This window comes from Mus musculus, chromosome 4 (assembly GCF_000001635.26).
Source record: "Mus musculus strain C57BL/6J chromosome 4, GRCm38.p6 C57BL/6J".
NCBI lineage: Eukaryota > Metazoa > Chordata > Mammalia > Rodentia > Muridae > Mus > Mus musculus.
The window spans coordinates 136,873,928-136,889,593 of record NC_000070.6 but is presented as its reverse complement, the minus strand read 5'-3'; the positions used below and the strand labels follow the sequence as shown (position 1 = coordinate 136,889,593).

The following is a 15,666-nucleotide window of genomic DNA, read 5'->3' as shown; positions in this document are numbered from 1 at the left end:
AATATTCACACTCATGTTCTGAGATGAATGTGGATTCGTGGACAGCAGAGAGAGGCACCCCACATGTCTGATGCACAGCTTCCAGGCACCCCAAGAGGCTGTCCAAAACATGGCTGTTTGTACAAGCTGTGAGGCTTGGGCTGCGATTCCTGATGGCAGGAACTGGCCACCGCAGCCTTCAGAGGACTAGGGAGGCCTACCGTGGGTACCTGCTGGCAGAAAACCCAAAGTGCGGCTGTCAGGTGAGAGGGCGGCTCAGTGGTAACGAGCACGTGCTGGTCTTGCAGAGGACTGGGGTTTAGGCCCCAGCACCCCAGTCAGGCAGCTTACAATGAGCAGCCTGTGACTCCAGGCGATCTGATGTCCTTTTCCAGACTCCACAGGCACCTGCCCTTGCTATGGAGTGCCCCCCCCCCACACACAATTAAAAATGAAACTTAAAAAAAAAATCATGAAGTGTAACTGTCTGGGGCAGAGCGGTATGAAAGAGGTCCCCTCAGTCTGGGAGAACCAGTCCTATCCAGCTGGGATCTCACCCTGTCACATGAGGCTTATGGAGTTCAGTGGCAGAGTATAGCAGCTTAGTGTGTATCCCTGACATCAGTCAATCAATCAACCAACCAACCAACCAATCAATCAATCAATCAATTGCCTCTAGTTCAGGTGAATGAGTGTTGTGTGTCCAGTTTGGTCTTTTCATTCTGCAAGAGGTCATTTTATCCTCTCCGTCCCTGCATTCTACAGGACCCACCCACACAACTTGGACAATGTCCTTCTACCAAGATCACCTCCTCCATGAAGCCTGACCTGACTCCCCCATGAGTCCCCACAGCACCTTTCATAGACTTGGAACTCAAACTCAGGACTCTGTAGAGCTCAGTTTCCGAGTCTGGTTGTATATAGAGTCAACCTAAAGACTGACTTAAAACAGAACTAGGAGCCGGGCGTGGTGGCGCACGCCTTTAATCCCAGCACTTGGGAGGCAGAGGCAGGCGAATTTCTGAGTTCGAGGCCAGCCTGGTCTACAGAGTGAGTTCCAGGACAGCCAGGGTTACACAGAGAAACCCTGTCTCGAAAAACCAAAAAAAAAAAAAAAAAAAAAAAAAAAAAAACAGAACTAGGTTTCAAGCCCCAAGGCAGTAGTAGGTGGGCTGAAGGGTCAGCGTTCCTCACAGGACTGTGAACAGTCCTATGTGGGACTCCTAGGATGCCTGCCTGGCACGCAATAGGGGCTCATGAAATGGGTAAGATGTCACAGAGTGATATAAAGACAGATGCACACATGTGCATACAAGGACACACACACACACACACAGAGCCGGGGCTGAGGAACCCCGCCTGGATCACCACATCTGGGCACTTGGCACGGCCAGCCTGGGTCACTGGCCACAGCATTCCCAGCTGTCCCTCCATCAGCCACTTAACAGGTCACCCAGCGATGCCCTGTGTGATAAATCTTCTCATTTTTCTTTGGTTAAAAAAAAAAAATCAATACAGCACTTGGGTCAGCCATGCTGCCAGAGCCGAGCCTGTGCTCAGAAAACAAGGTTTGCTCGCCCAGGCCTTTCCTCCAAAAGTGTTTCCTTGTCCTCACTGTATCAAGAGGAACAGACCTCAGAATGTGCCAGCCTGTTGGCCATGCTGAGGGACGGGCACTGAAAGGCGGGACAGGGCAGGAAGCAGAACCCATCTGCAGGAGACTTCTTTGGGCCCTGGGCAACTGGAGTTTCTCTTGTTTTTCCCACATAGTAGGTGTCACCCTCTCTATCAGGACGTGAAGGAAGCAGTACCATGCTTCACTCAGAGGTCAAGGCTCAGGCACCCTTTCAGTGCCTGGTCCTGATGTATAGACCCTGTCTGCTCCAAGTCTGTCCCCTCTTCATATACATAATACTGTGTCTGAGGGCCCTGGACTTTGAAGGTTCCTCCCCTGTTTCACCAACAGCCCCAGGAAACAGGCTCTACCATCTCTGATGTAGACCTGAGAGAACCCCAGTTAAGAACATGCTTTGGCCTATATGACTGGAAACTGGGGTTCAAACTTAGGGAGTTCAGATTTTCTTACTGGCAATTTACTCAGGAATCAGAGACTCAGCCTAGGACCCTCAGAGGGACCCGAGGCTGGTGATCACGATGCACACCTGTAATTCCAGTACGTGGGAGACAGAGAGACCACGGGATTTTAAGTCTGAGGCCAACCTGGGATAAAAAGAGTGAGACCCTGCCTCAAAGCTAAGTAAGTGACAGCCGGTTCCCTGGGCACATGGCCCTCAGCTCTCCCATCTCTTTTGAACCTGGCTGAGTCATCCTCTTTTCCTCTTGTCCCTCTGGGTATTGGGTGACACCTGGCTGTACTTACACACAGTCACAGCAGCACAGCTAGACCCTGGCCCCAGAGCTCTCTGGCTTCTGGGTCTGCTCTGGAGCATGGGTTCTAAAATTCACTGATTTTTCTGTGACATTTACCACAGAAACATTTAATGTTTAACTCCAGCCTCCCATAAAGGGATGCCCTCAAAGGACAGGACTCTTTGCTACCCCTTAAGGCCTTCTTCCCTAGACTATAGCTCATAGTATTTGTGCCCCCCTCCAACAAAGTCCGGTTGGATGATAACTCATGCCTCTGGACCTCATTTCCCTGAGTGTAAAGTGAGGGACAGGGTGGGCACAGTGACCTCCAAGCCCCTCCGCAGCTCTGTCTTGCTGTCATTCCATAGGGAGCAGTCCCTTCTCTGTGGCTGTTATTGTCAAGGGCTCCAAGCCCTGTTGCGAGTGGAAGGAGGTGAATGAATAAGTAATGAATACATTTAAAATTCATTATTAGATTATTTTCTGAAGACAGAGACGAGAGCAGAGGTGGGGAGAGGGAGGCAGAGGAAGAGATAAGGCCAGAAAGGGGGAAGCTGAGGACATGAAAGGCCATTAACAATTCACGAGCTGCACGCTCTCGTTTGCTTCCCCGTCTTCTCCGGTCCCACAGCCTCCCAGGCTGGAGGCCGGTGAGAGCCACAGAGTGTATACAGACACGGCTCCATCATGCAGTGGCAAGGAAAACTGGGGCTCCCTATATTGGGAGCATTTAGCCGGCAAGATACAGAGCTGTAGTCAAAACAGGCCATAGATGGGCCACTCTGTATCCATAGAGGAACTTCTCTGTAGAAGTCATGTGCTCACAAGACGCTGGCAGGCAAGCAGCCATCTGGGGATAGTCCCTAAGAACAGGTCGTACTCCCGACCTCCCACCACCAACCCCATCCACAGGTGCTGAGTTGGCGAAACCAGGCTGGTCAGCGTCGTCATTTACAGTAATTTCCCCCCAGAAGCAGAAACAGGACCTGAAACTTCCTGAGGGCAGCAGGATGGGAGGAACAGAGGGGTGATAGAGAGAGGGTCAGCCTGTTGGGCCTTGGGAGGGGACAGCAAGGGAAGGTTCTTCCTGCCTCTAGGGACCCAGACTTCCGCTTTCTGAGGACAGCAGCAGGCTCTGGGCTCTGGGAATCCACTGCTGTCCGGCCTAGAAGCATCACAGAACACCAGGATTCCATACACAGGTGAGCAGGACGGGGCAGGGAGAGGAGGGTTAACTCACCAACACAGGCCTTTCTTCTAACTACAAACACCTGTATATTAATGGGCTGGATTTTTAGAGCCCAAGCTCAGGTCCACAGCATAGGCTCTCTAGAGTGAACTAGGGTTGGAGGTATATGTGGTTACTTGGGCCCAGGGGATGAGTAGACAGCCTGTAATAGGAGCCGCCAGGATCGTGGTCTCAGGAACCATGGAGACCGAGTGGCACTTCTGTCTCTTGCATGCTGGCCATCTTCAGCCAGTCTCAGAACCTCTCTGATCCTAAAATCCCTTCTGGAGAGAACATAGACTATGATGGGTGCATGAGCCCTGGCGGAGACCAAGCTTGATTGACCTTCAGGGTTTGAAAATGTCAGCCAGGGAGAGATAGGATAAGAACCCAGGCCTCTTGTGTCCAGTATCACGTGTCCTTGGCATCTGGGATTGGAGGGCGCAGTTGGTTAATCCTGAGTGACAAAGCTATAGCTGTAAAGGGTACCTGTAACCCAAAGGACCTCAATCCACCCAGTGCCACCTCATTTAATGTCACTGTCAGCCATGGAAGCCAAAAATGAACATGTCCAAGAGACCAGAGAGGCAGATACACTCCTGTCTGAGGTCACACAGCCAGGCAGCAGCAGACAGGAGTTCAAAGCTAAGGTAGTCTGGCTCCATGCTAGAGAGCGAGGTGCTGTAATGGTGGACTGGCATAAAAGGTGGGTAGTCCAACCAAGAGGATTGGAGGGACTCCCCAAACCTGAAATGTGAGGCTCCCAATGTAGACTAGAGATCAGCATTGCCCCCATCTTGTGGAACAGTAAACTGTGCCCAGAGAGAAGTCCTGCCTTAGCCCTGCCCCTGAACAGCTTGCTGGGTGATACTAGGAAATATTTTCAAACTGTCGAGCCTCAGTTTCCTCATCTGGGAGATGGGCAGTCCATCACACCCCATATCTCAGATGCTGTAGGGGTCCAGCAGCAGGGGTAACAGATCTTGACAAGAGCTCAGGGTTTCTGGTTCCCACCGGGGTTTCCATAGCTACGTGGGTAGCCTGGGAGAACTTCTGGAGGAAAATCTTTGACCAAAGGCTTGCAGGATGGCCACATAGATCTGCTCAAAACAGCCTACAGCATAAGCCTTCTCAATTGCCTGGGATAAGAAGAGGGCCACACAGTTCTATTGCTGAACTACAGCCCCCTGGGAACCTAAGAATATTCTGCCAGCAAAGGTGGCCTGGGATGCGGGCAAAGACGTTGACATCATTTCTTCCCATGCGATCTGAGAAAGTGGCCTCACTGAGCCTCGGTGTTCTCTTTGCAGCAATAACCATCCTCACTATGGGCGTATTGCTACATGCCCTGGCTCAGACATGAGAAATGAGGAAAGAGAAGGCCTGAGACAGATCCAGCATGCAGATCAGGTGAAGCCTTTGTGCTGAGCCTTGGTGGTCTATCCTCAGGCTACACCATCTGTACTGGCTAGTTTTGTGTCAACTTGACACAGCTGGAGTTATCACAGAAAATGAGCATCAGTTGAGGAAATGCCTCCATGAGATCCAACTGTAAGGCATTTTCTCAATTAGTGATCAAGGGGGAAAGGCCCCTTGTGGGTGGGACCATCCCTGGGCTGGTAGTCTTGGGTTCTATAAGAGAGCAGGCTGAGCAAGCCAGAGCAAGCAAGCCAGTAAAGAACATCCCTCCATGGCTTCTGCATCAGCTCCTGCTTTCTGACCTGCTTGAGTTCCAGTCCTGACTCCCTTTGGTGATGAACAGCAGTATGGAAGTGTAAGCCGAATAAACCCTTTCCTCCCCAACTTGCTTCTTGGTCATGATGTTTGTGCAGGAATAGAAACCCTGACTAAGACACCATCTTTCCTCCTGCAACATTCTATTTCTTTTCATTTCTTTTCTTTTTAAAGAAACTTATTTCATTTATTTAAAAAATGTTGATTTACACTGGGTGGTAGTGGCCATGGTGGCAGGCGCATGCCTTTAGTCCCAAGTCTCATGAGGCAGAGGTAGGTGGATCTCGGAGTTTGAGGCCAGCCTGGTCACAGTGTAAGTTCAAGAACAGCCAGGACTATATAGAGAAACTCTGTCTCAAAACCAACAGCAACAACAACATCTATAATAATACATCAGATTGATTTACTTTATGTGTGTAAATATTTCACCTACATGTTTGCATGTGCATGCCTGGTGCCTGCAGAGGTCAGGAGTGGGCATCTAATCGCCCAGAACTGGAATTACAAATGCTTATAAGCTGACTTATGGGTGTTGGGAATCAAACCTGGATCTTCTTCAAGAACGTGTGTTCTTACCAATTGAGCCATCTCTCTGGCCCCATATTTTTATTAGTTTCAACTACATATAGGGATGTGTGTGCCTGCAGGTGAATGTGTGCATGTGAGTGCAGGTAAGGAGCCCGTGGATGTTGGGTCCTCAAGAGCTGGAGTTACAAACATTTGTGAATTGCCTCATATGAATGCTGAGAACTGAACTCAGTTCCTCTGGAAGAGCATCAAAACTACTCATAACCTCTGAGACATCTCTCCAAGCTCTCCTCTCTCCTTTCTGGAACATTCTTGTCTCAGTCCTTCCTGAGCCTTCAGATCTGAGCCAAAACATTACTTATCTCCTGTAGAGAAGACAGTCCATTTGAAATCAGTCTCTCCCTATCACAGCCCAGCCCTCCTCCCTCGGGGCACCATTGCCCATCTACCAGAGCACCAATCCATCTTGTCCATCTCAGTTTCCCTGTGTACTTTTGGCTGCTTCCTCTTAGTACTAAGGACTTTGAGGGCCAAGACCATCTCTTTCTTGTTGCCATAGAATCCTCAGAGTTTAGTTTATGAAAGGCAATCTATATGGATGCTGCATAGGTGGATGCAGGGATGGATGAATGGATGGATGGACAGGTGGATGGACAGACAGATGGGTGGGTGAGTGGATGGATGAATGGATGGATGGATGGATGGATGAATAGATGGATGGATGGATGGATGGACAAATGGGTGGATGGGTGGATGGATGGATGGATGATGTATAGACAGGTAGATGGATGGGTGGGTGAGTGGGTGGATGGACAGGTGGACGGACGGACAGATGGGTGGGTGAGTGGAAGGACGGATGGATAGATGGACAGACAGATGGATGGCAAAATGTATCCATGTATGAATACTTACATACATGGATACATGAGTGCATGGATGGATAGATGAAGAAGTGGGTAGGCTCAATGACAAATAAATGGATGAGGAGATAGATGAATGGATGGATGAGTGATTGGGTGGATGGATGGACAAACAGATGAATGGGTGAATGGATGAATGGAGATATGTACCATAGTGAATAGATAGACAATTGAAGTAGTTAGATGATGGATGAACAGGTGAGTGGATAGAGACTAGACGAATGGTTGGCAAAATGGGTAGGTGAGTAATTGGATGGATGGATAGAGAGATGGATGGAAAGGTGAGTAATTGGATGGATGGATAAAGAGATGGATGGAAAGGTGGGTAATTGGATGGATGGATAAAGAGATGGATGGATAGTGGATGGATGATTTTTTGCAGTGATGGATGAATGTTTGGACAGATGGGGAGATAGATGGATGGGTAGATGGATAAATGAATGGATGGATTAATGACAGATGGAAGCTACCATGGCAGTAACCCTCCATGTGTTCTCACCCCGCAGGAAGCCCCTGAGGCTGAGCTGATGAAGACACAGTGGGGTGAGGTCTGGACACACCTGTTACTGCTGCTTCTAGGTTTTCTCCATGTGTCCTGGGCCCAAAGCAGCTGCACCGGGCCCCCTGGCATCCCTGGCATCCCTGGGGTCCCTGGGGTTCCTGGCTCTGATGGCCAACCAGGCACTCCAGGGATAAAGGGGGAGAAAGGTACTGTACACTTTGGGAACAAGAATGTTGCTGTCCATGACCTCCCTCTGCTATCTCCCGAGTCATAATCACTTGCCTTAGAGATTGCAGGAGAATTCGAGACTCCAATACCTTTTCAGAAAGGGCTTCTAATTGCCCTTTTGCAGACAGGTGAAATGTGTGGGAAGGAAGCCCAGTCAGTAGTGGGGCTCATACAAAGCAAGGGGTCCTGTCTTCCTCCATGCAAGGAGGGAGAACACTCTGCAGAGCCTCAGTCCTGAGCACACCCTGACCTCCAGGGAAAGCAGCTACCCTCATCTGTGAGAAAAGGCAGGTGTAGGCTTGAGAGGCTCATCGCTTTGAAGTTCCCTCTGTAATCCAGGGACTGTAAGCCACCCTTGGTGGCAGCCCCTCTTCTCTCAGAAGCCTACTATCCTCAAAATGCAATCATCCCCGTTTTACAGATGAGGAAGCTGAGGCCCAGAGTCAGTGCCTCATTATGTCTCAGTGACACAACTAAGAATGGCAGGCATTACATGGGATGCATGCCTGTGTCTTTAGATCAGTGTTTCTCAACCTGTGGGTCATGACCCTGTTGGGAGTCACATATTAGACATCCTAAATATCCGATGTTTATGTTACAATTCATAGAAGTAGAAAACATAACGTTACAAAGTAGCAACAAAATAATTTTACGATTGGGGGTCGCCACAACATGAAGAACTGTATTAAAGGGTCACAGCATCAGGAAAGTTGAGAGCCACTGTCCTAGAGTGTACACTCTTGGCACTGTGCTCTGATTTCCTACCAGAATATTCCTTCTGTCTCATGGTGATGGGACCATGGCTGCTTAGAGGGATGATGTGAGAGAAATTCTACCATCCACAACTAGGTGTAGCCAGCAGTGTGCTGAGATCGATTAAGGATGTCTGCCATGGGCGAGGGAAGGGAAAGGATAGCATGCATGCTGTGAATGTACTGCCTTTTGCTTTGGGCTTAAGTTTGACAAAGGTGTGTGAGCTGACCAAGTTCAGGGGGTCACATGGCTCCATGGGGGTGCCACTCACTGAAGCCCTGCGTATCAGTTCCTGATGACTGTCAACAGAGTTAAATCCCTAGAGTGGAAGGAGACTAGGAGGCTCTAGGAGGCCCATTATTTTATAGTTGGACAGCTGAACCCAGAGAGGCACAAGGAACAATCCAAAGTGCCACCCCATTCTCTTTGTTTTGTCATTGTGACCTCTAGTCTCCTCTTTTCTCTTGATTCTGTTTCTCCAGGGCTCCCTGGACTGGCTGGAGACCTTGGTGAGTTTGGAGAGAAAGGGGACCCAGGGATCCCTGGGACTCCAGGCAAAGTTGGCCCTAAGGGTCCCGTCGGCCCTAAGGGTACTCCAGGCCCCTCTGGACCCCGCGGTCCCAAAGGCGATTCTGGGGACTACGGGGCTACACAGAAAGTCGCCTTCTCTGCCCTGAGGACCATCAACAGCCCCTTGCGACCGAACCAGGTCATTCGCTTCGAAAAGGTGATCACCAACGCGAACGAGAACTATGAGCCACGCAACGGCAAGTTCACCTGCAAGGTGCCTGGCCTCTACTACTTCACCTATCATGCCAGCTCCCGGGGCAACCTGTGTGTGAATCTCGTTCGTGGCCGCGATCGGGACAGCATGCAGAAAGTAGTCACCTTCTGTGACTATGCCCAGAACACCTTCCAGGTGACCACAGGTGGGGTAGTCTTGAAGCTAGAGCAAGAGGAGGTTGTTCACCTGCAGGCCACAGACAAGAACTCCCTCCTGGGCATTGAGGGTGCCAACAGCATCTTCACTGGCTTTCTGCTTTTCCCTGACATGGATGCGTAATCACGGGGTCAAATTACACCTATCCAACACCATCTTCCTGCCTCCCTGCCAGCAATCCTCCCTGGACCCCTGACATCACCCCCTTGACTGCCTGAAACCCAGACCAGAGCCCTGTAGATGTTACAGAACGAATGGGTCAATAAACTCTTCAAGGCCAAAAGACTGTGGTCTAATCTGAGTCTGAGTCCCAGCCCTTGGCTCATAGGAGGCCTGAGAGGTGTTAGTCAAAAAAAAAAAAATGAATGAATGAATGTTCATAGGCTGGGGAGATGGCTCAGTCAGTAAAGTACTTAGCTTGCAAGCATGAGGATCTAAGTTCAACCCCTAGCACCCACAGAAAAATGCTGAGCATGGCAGTGTGCAATCATATTCCCAGCCCTAGGAAAGCAGAAACAGGGGGATGGATGTCTGGGGCTCACTGGCCAGTCAATCTAGGAAATTGGTAAGCTCTAGTTTCAGCTTGTCTCAAAGGAGGTTCCTGAGAAATGAGACCAAATGTTGTCCTCTGGCTACACACACACACACACACACACACACACACACACACACACACACGAGTCTCTAGTTAACCAGAGATGGATGGGAGAGATGGATGGGAGAGAAGGATGGGAGAGATGGATGGGAGAGATGGATGGGAGGCGACATTGTGGTTCTCTCTGGACCAGCACACAGTAGGAGGCAGCCCCCCCCCCCCCCGCACACCTGAGTGTTGCTGTCTTCACTCTCCTTAGTCCTCACGCTTAAGGAAGGAAATGGGCCTGATGGTGGAGCCATTGTGATCCTACAACATAGAGAGATCCCTTCCCCATCCCCATGGTGGGGCCATTGTGATCCCACAATATAGACAAATCCCCTCCCCACCGCCCACCTTGCTTGCCCCCTCTTAGAGTCTTTCCAGCCTGGTGCATGCTCTTTCATTCACTAAAACAAATGTCACAAAACCCTTCAGTAGCTCTCTGGTGTCTCCTGGAAAGAGTCCCAGCCTGAGAGCCTGGGCATCTTGCAGCCAGTTTTTATCTTCCCTCTAAAGCGTTTCTACTCTGGAGCCTCCTCCTCCTAGAAGCCCTCCATGATGATCTGGCCATCCTTTAGACCTATTAAGTTAACCCAGGCTGGCCTTGAACTCTGTCACCCAGGCAGTTCTCCTGTTTCAGCCTCCCCAGTAGCTGGGATTACAGGCTGGGCTCCTAGGTTCATTGGAGTCAGGCTGGGAAAGTCAGACAGATCCCTGCACCACTCTGGGGTCTTCACAGTGGATGGCCCTGTCATGAATGGGAACCATGAGACAGATCAGCTAAGCAACCTGCCTGGTGTCACACAGCTAAAAAAGAGAAGGCTCAGAGCCATGTCATTCCGTGTGTTCCTGTGGCAGGCAGGACCAACTCCAAGGAGCTGTGTTGAGCAGGGAAATGTGCTGGCTTTGGAGTCAGACAGACATGAATTCAGATTCTGCCTGTGCTTCCAAGCATCTGTGACTACAAACAAGTGACTGCCCTCTAGCGTCCGCTTCAGCTCCTTTTAAACAGTGTAGCAACAACATCCTTGATTCCTCTGTTGAACTCATTTCCCAGATAAAATCTTTCTTGACGGGACAGAGACTTCCAAGGCTTTTTTTAAAAATGAGTTTTCTTTTATTTTTAATTACGTGTGTGTGTATGTGTGTGTGTGTGTCCAAGTGCAGGCCTGTGCATATACTTGGAGGTATCTGGAGAGGCCAGGGACATCCGATTGCTGTAGAGCCTAAGGAAGAAGAGAGGAAACAGAGATGGAGCGGCTGAGAAAAGAGCCTGCCAATCAGCAGGCGGGGCTGGGGATGAAGCCCTATGAAAATCCAGATTACCTTAAATCCCTCCCACCTGGGAAACAGGATTGGTGGGTGGAGCTAGCAGGAGGAGCTTAATAGGTAACGGTTGGGCTGGGCTCCTTGTCCTGTGGTTTTGACCGGCCAAGACCCTGTGGTCTTGACCGTTTATATGCACCTGGCATGTACCTGTGTCAGCCAGCTCAGACCGGAACTAGTGAGGGGTAGAGAAGGGAGGAATGGGAAGGGCTGGAGCAGCTCCTGCTGGGGGGAGGAGGTGTGGCCTGATTACGGTTCTAAAGTGACTGGAGCTTCAAATGCCTATGAGCCACCTGATGCGGGTAGGTGCTGGGAACAGAGCTGGGGTCCCTTGCAGGAACAATGCCAGCACTTAACCCAGAGGTTCTCAAGTTGTGGGTCGCGACCCCTTTTGGGACTTGAAAGACCCTTTCACAGGGGTCACCTAAGACCATCAGAAAACACGGTGTTTACATTCCGATTCGTAATAGTAGCAAACAGTTATGAAGTAGCAACAAAATAACTTTTTTTTGATGGGGGGGGTCATCACTATATGAGAAACTTTATTAAAGGGTCACAGGATTAGGAAGATTGACAGTAACTACTGAGCCAACTCTCCAGCCCTAAGGTGTGTGTGTGTGTGTGTGTGTGTGTGTGTGTGCATATATATATATAATTTTTATAGACTATTTTGTTTCATATGTATCCATGTTTTGCCTGAATGTACTTTTGTATGCCATGTGTGTGCCTGGTGCCCACTGATGTCAGATCCCTGATAACTGGAGTCATGAGTAGTTGTGAGCCACCATATGGATGCTAGGAACTGAAACCAAGACCTCTGGAAGATCAACCAGTGCTCTTAACTGTTGAGCCATCTTTCCAGCCCAAGACTTATTTTACTTTTAAAACAATGTCTACATGTGTGTCTGTGTGTGAGAATGGATACATATGTGTCTAGAAAAAGGCCCTCAGATCCCAGATTGGTGGACAGTTGTGAGCCATGAACTTGTGTGCTGGGAATTGAATTTAGGTCCTTTGCAAGAGCAGCGTGTGCTTTTAATTGCTTTGGGTTTTGTTTTGTTTTGTTTTGTTTTGTTTTGTTTTGTTTTGTTTTTGTTTTCTTAGACAGTATCTCACCCTACATCCAAGGCTGGCCTCAGACTTACAAGAGTCTCTGCTGAGATTATAGGTGCACACCACCGTGCCCGGTTGCTTCCAGGCTCTGGAAATGTTTCTGCAGAGAGCCATAGGCTTCAAGGCTGGCCGGGCCGGCTTTAGTCTCACGGCCACCAGGGGGGAGTAGACACCAGGAGAAGGATGGTCTGCCCAGGACGGATGCCAGGTGGCACCTGGCAGCTTCCCCCTCCTCCTTTCACTTCCCAGTCTTAGAATGGGCTGTGACCTTCTAGGATGGGGTGTCAGTCAGCTTTGAAGATCCAGGTTCACGGAGCCAGGTTCCCCATATGTGACTCCCATCAGCCTCACCTTCACAGAGGACTTGTGAGGAAGTTAAAATCTCAGTCCCTACCTTGAACCAGCTGAAGCAGGAACTCTGAAAGTAACCTGCTTGAACGAGCCACCCATGATGGGTGTTACAGGATCAGGAGGCTGAGAAACACCACTGTAGAAACTAGCGGCAGCACTCAGTGGCAGAGCGTACACCCAGCCTGGTAAGGGCTGTGTTCCTTCCCCAGCATACACTAACAAATAAGTCCTGGAGAGCCAGTATTCCGGACACAAGGGGATGCCAAACTATTTCTGTAAAGAAACAAGCAGAAGGGCTGGGATGTGGCTCAGATGACAGAGCATTTGTCAAATGTAAAGAAAAGCCAGAACTTGATCCCTAGCACTGCATGTGACAGCCAGCACTGTCAACTTGGCACAACCTAGAATCCCCTGGAGGAGTCTCAGTGAGGGACTGTCTGCCCTGGATTGACCTGAGGGCATAACTTTGGGTGATTCTTATTGGGAAAACCACCCCAATGTGGGCGGCTTCATTCCCTAGGCAGGGGTTCCTGACCTATTGGAGAGTGGAGAAATCAGCTGAGCACAAGCAAGCGAGCTAGCAAGCAGGCAAGCGTTAACTCATTCTCTCTCTGCTCTTGACTTTGGATGTGACAAACCACTTCAGGCACCTGTCACTGAGACATCTTCACTGTGGGAGGCTGTAATCTGAAGCTGTGAGCTGAAATAAACCTCTCCCCCCCCCCCAAGTTGTTTTTTGGTCAAGATGTATGTATGTCTTTGTTTATTTTACTTTAGTATTTGGTGTGGGAGTGTTTTGCCTGCGTGTATATCTGTGCACCACATGCATGCTGTGTATCAGAGGCCAAAAGAGTGTGTTGGATCCTCTGGAACAGGAGTTCTGGATGGTTGTGGGCACTGGGAATCGAACTCTGGTCCTCTGCAAGCATAACAAAGTGCTCTAACCACTGAATCACCTCTCCAGCTTCTTCGTCAAGGTATTTATCATTGCAATAGAAATTAAACTGGAACGCCATGTTAAGCTGGCATAGGGGCTTAAGTGGGGGTGCATACCTGGAGTTTCAGTGCTTGGGAGATGGAAGTAGGGAATCAGGCATTCAAAATCATGCTCAGGCTTCATAGCAAGTTTACAACTAGCCTAGGACATATGAGATTGTCCTGGCTGGTTTTGCGTCAACTTGGCACAAGCTAGAGTCATCAGAAAGGAGGGAGCCTCAGTTGAGGAAATGCCTCCATGAGATCCAGCTGTGAGGCATTTTATCAATTAGTGATCAATGGGGGAGGGCCCAGCTCATGGTGGGCGAGGCCATCCCTGGGCTGGTGTCCTGAGTTCTATAAGAAAGCAGGTTGAGCAAGCCAGCAAGCAGCACCCCTCCATAGCCTCTACATCAGCTCCTGCATCCAGGTCCCAGCCCTGCTTGAGTTCCTGTCCTGACGTCCTCCAGTGATGGACTATGATCTGGACTTGTAAGCCAAATAAGCCCTCTCCTTCTCAACTTGCTTTTTGGTCATGGTAAACCCTAAGACAGAGATCCTATCTCAGATAAAGGAAAAGGAAGGAAAATCAAATAAATACATTGTTGCGGGCACCAAAGACTCTGTTGCAAGTACTCAGCCTTGTTTCTGTAGGATGGAACCGTGCATACATAATTTACAGTCAGCCCTCTGGACCCACAAACTCTGCATTCATGATTCATCCAAGTGGAAATGGAAAATACATGGGGAAAAAAAAAGCCGCATCTGTTCTGAACATGTGGGAACACCGTCATCGTTCGCCACACAGCTCAGCAGAGCTGCCTTCACTGTATTTACATCTCGGGGTGAGCTCCGTCCACGGAGGACCTGCGCAGTTCCTGTGCAGGCGTGGCGCATTTCTCTGTACCAGACTCGAGCATCTGTGGATTTCGAGATCCCTGAGAGAGTTCTGGAACCCATCTCTGGGAGACTGAGGGGTGACTATATATACACAAATGACGGTTACATTCAGATATGTGTGTGTCTGTGTGTATACATGTGTGTGTGTGTGTGTGTGTGTGTGTATGAGTGTGCATATGTGGGGCACAGGTGTGTGGAGGTGTGTATGGAAGCCAGAGATCAATATCCAGTGGTCTTTCTTGGTCACTTCTCCACCTTATATATTGAGATGGGGTCTCTTGTTGAACCGGAAGCTTGCCATTTTGGCTAGTCCAGCTTGCCAGGTTTTCTTCAGGGTTCACCTATCTCTGCCTCTGGAAGGCTGAAATTACAGGTGGGCCCTTTTTAATGTAATTTAACTTTTAAAGTGGTAGTGCACACCTTTAATCCCAGTACTTGGGAGGCAGAGGCAGGTGGATTTCTGAGTTCGAGGCCAGCCTGGTCTACAGAGTGAGTTCCAGGACAGCCAAGGTTACACAAGGAAACCCTGTCTTGAAAAAAAAAAAAAAACCCAAAATGACAGATCTCACTGTATCACCCTGGCTGACCTGTAATTCACTCTGTAGACCAGGCCGGCCTCAAACTTAGAGATCTGCCTGACTCTGCCTCCCAGCTGCTGGGGTTAAAGGTGTGAGCCACCACTTTAAAAGTTAAATTACATTAACTTGCACGGGTGCTGAAGATTGGTACCCAGGTCCTCCTGCTTGCACAAGCACCTTACCCACGGAGCCATCTTCCCATCTTTTTAAAAACTCAAGAGTACTGGGGTGACAGTCATGCTCCACCCTGCCCAGCTTCCAAGTCATCTTTATGAAGTTTGAATTTTACAGTTTTCCTTCTGATTTGTTTCTGTCTACTTAAAATTGTGGAGAACAGCCTCAGGAGGCAGGCTGTGGTGGGGTTTGACACCGCGTAGAGCTCGCTGTCCTGCTGTGGACACAGGAATGGCTCCAAGCTGAGAGGACAGGAATTCAAACCCAGGATTGCCTGATTCCATAGCAAAGGACACAGGGTGGGCAGGGTCCTGATGGAAATGTGTCCTGAATCCTGATGCTGGGCACAGTGGCCCCTCTTCTCCTGCAAGTCCTCCCTGCCCTAGTCCTCCTGTGACACGAGGTGTCCTGCCCACTTCTCACCCCTCCA

The 15,666-nt window shown here is 49.6% G+C and overlaps 1 protein-coding gene across 1 annotated transcript; it reads left to right on the top strand.

Moving 5' to 3' along the window:
- The first annotated feature begins 3,393 nt into the window (after nt 1-3,393).
- On the top strand, nt 3,394-9,468 carry C1qb (complement component 1, q subcomponent, beta polypeptide). Its single transcript, NM_009777.3, has 3 exons — nt 3,394-3,551; nt 7,266-7,467; nt 8,725-9,468. The coding sequence occupies exons 2-3, from the start codon at nt 7,287-7,289 to the stop codon at nt 9,303-9,305; spliced, it is 762 nt and encodes a 253-aa protein (NP_033907.1). The 5' UTR covers nt 3,394-3,551; nt 7,266-7,286; the 3' UTR covers nt 9,306-9,468.
- The last annotated feature ends 6,198 nt before the right edge of the window (nt 9,469-15,666 follow it).

Coding starts and splice junctions, on each gene's coding strand:
- C1qb (NM_009777.3), top strand. CDS start 7,287: ATGAAGACACAGTGGGGTGAGGTCTGGACACACCTGTTACTGCTGCTT. Junction 7,468..8,724: donor AGGGATAAAGGGGGAGAAAG/GTACTGTACACT, acceptor CTGTTTCTCCAG/GGCTCCCTGGACTGGCTGGA.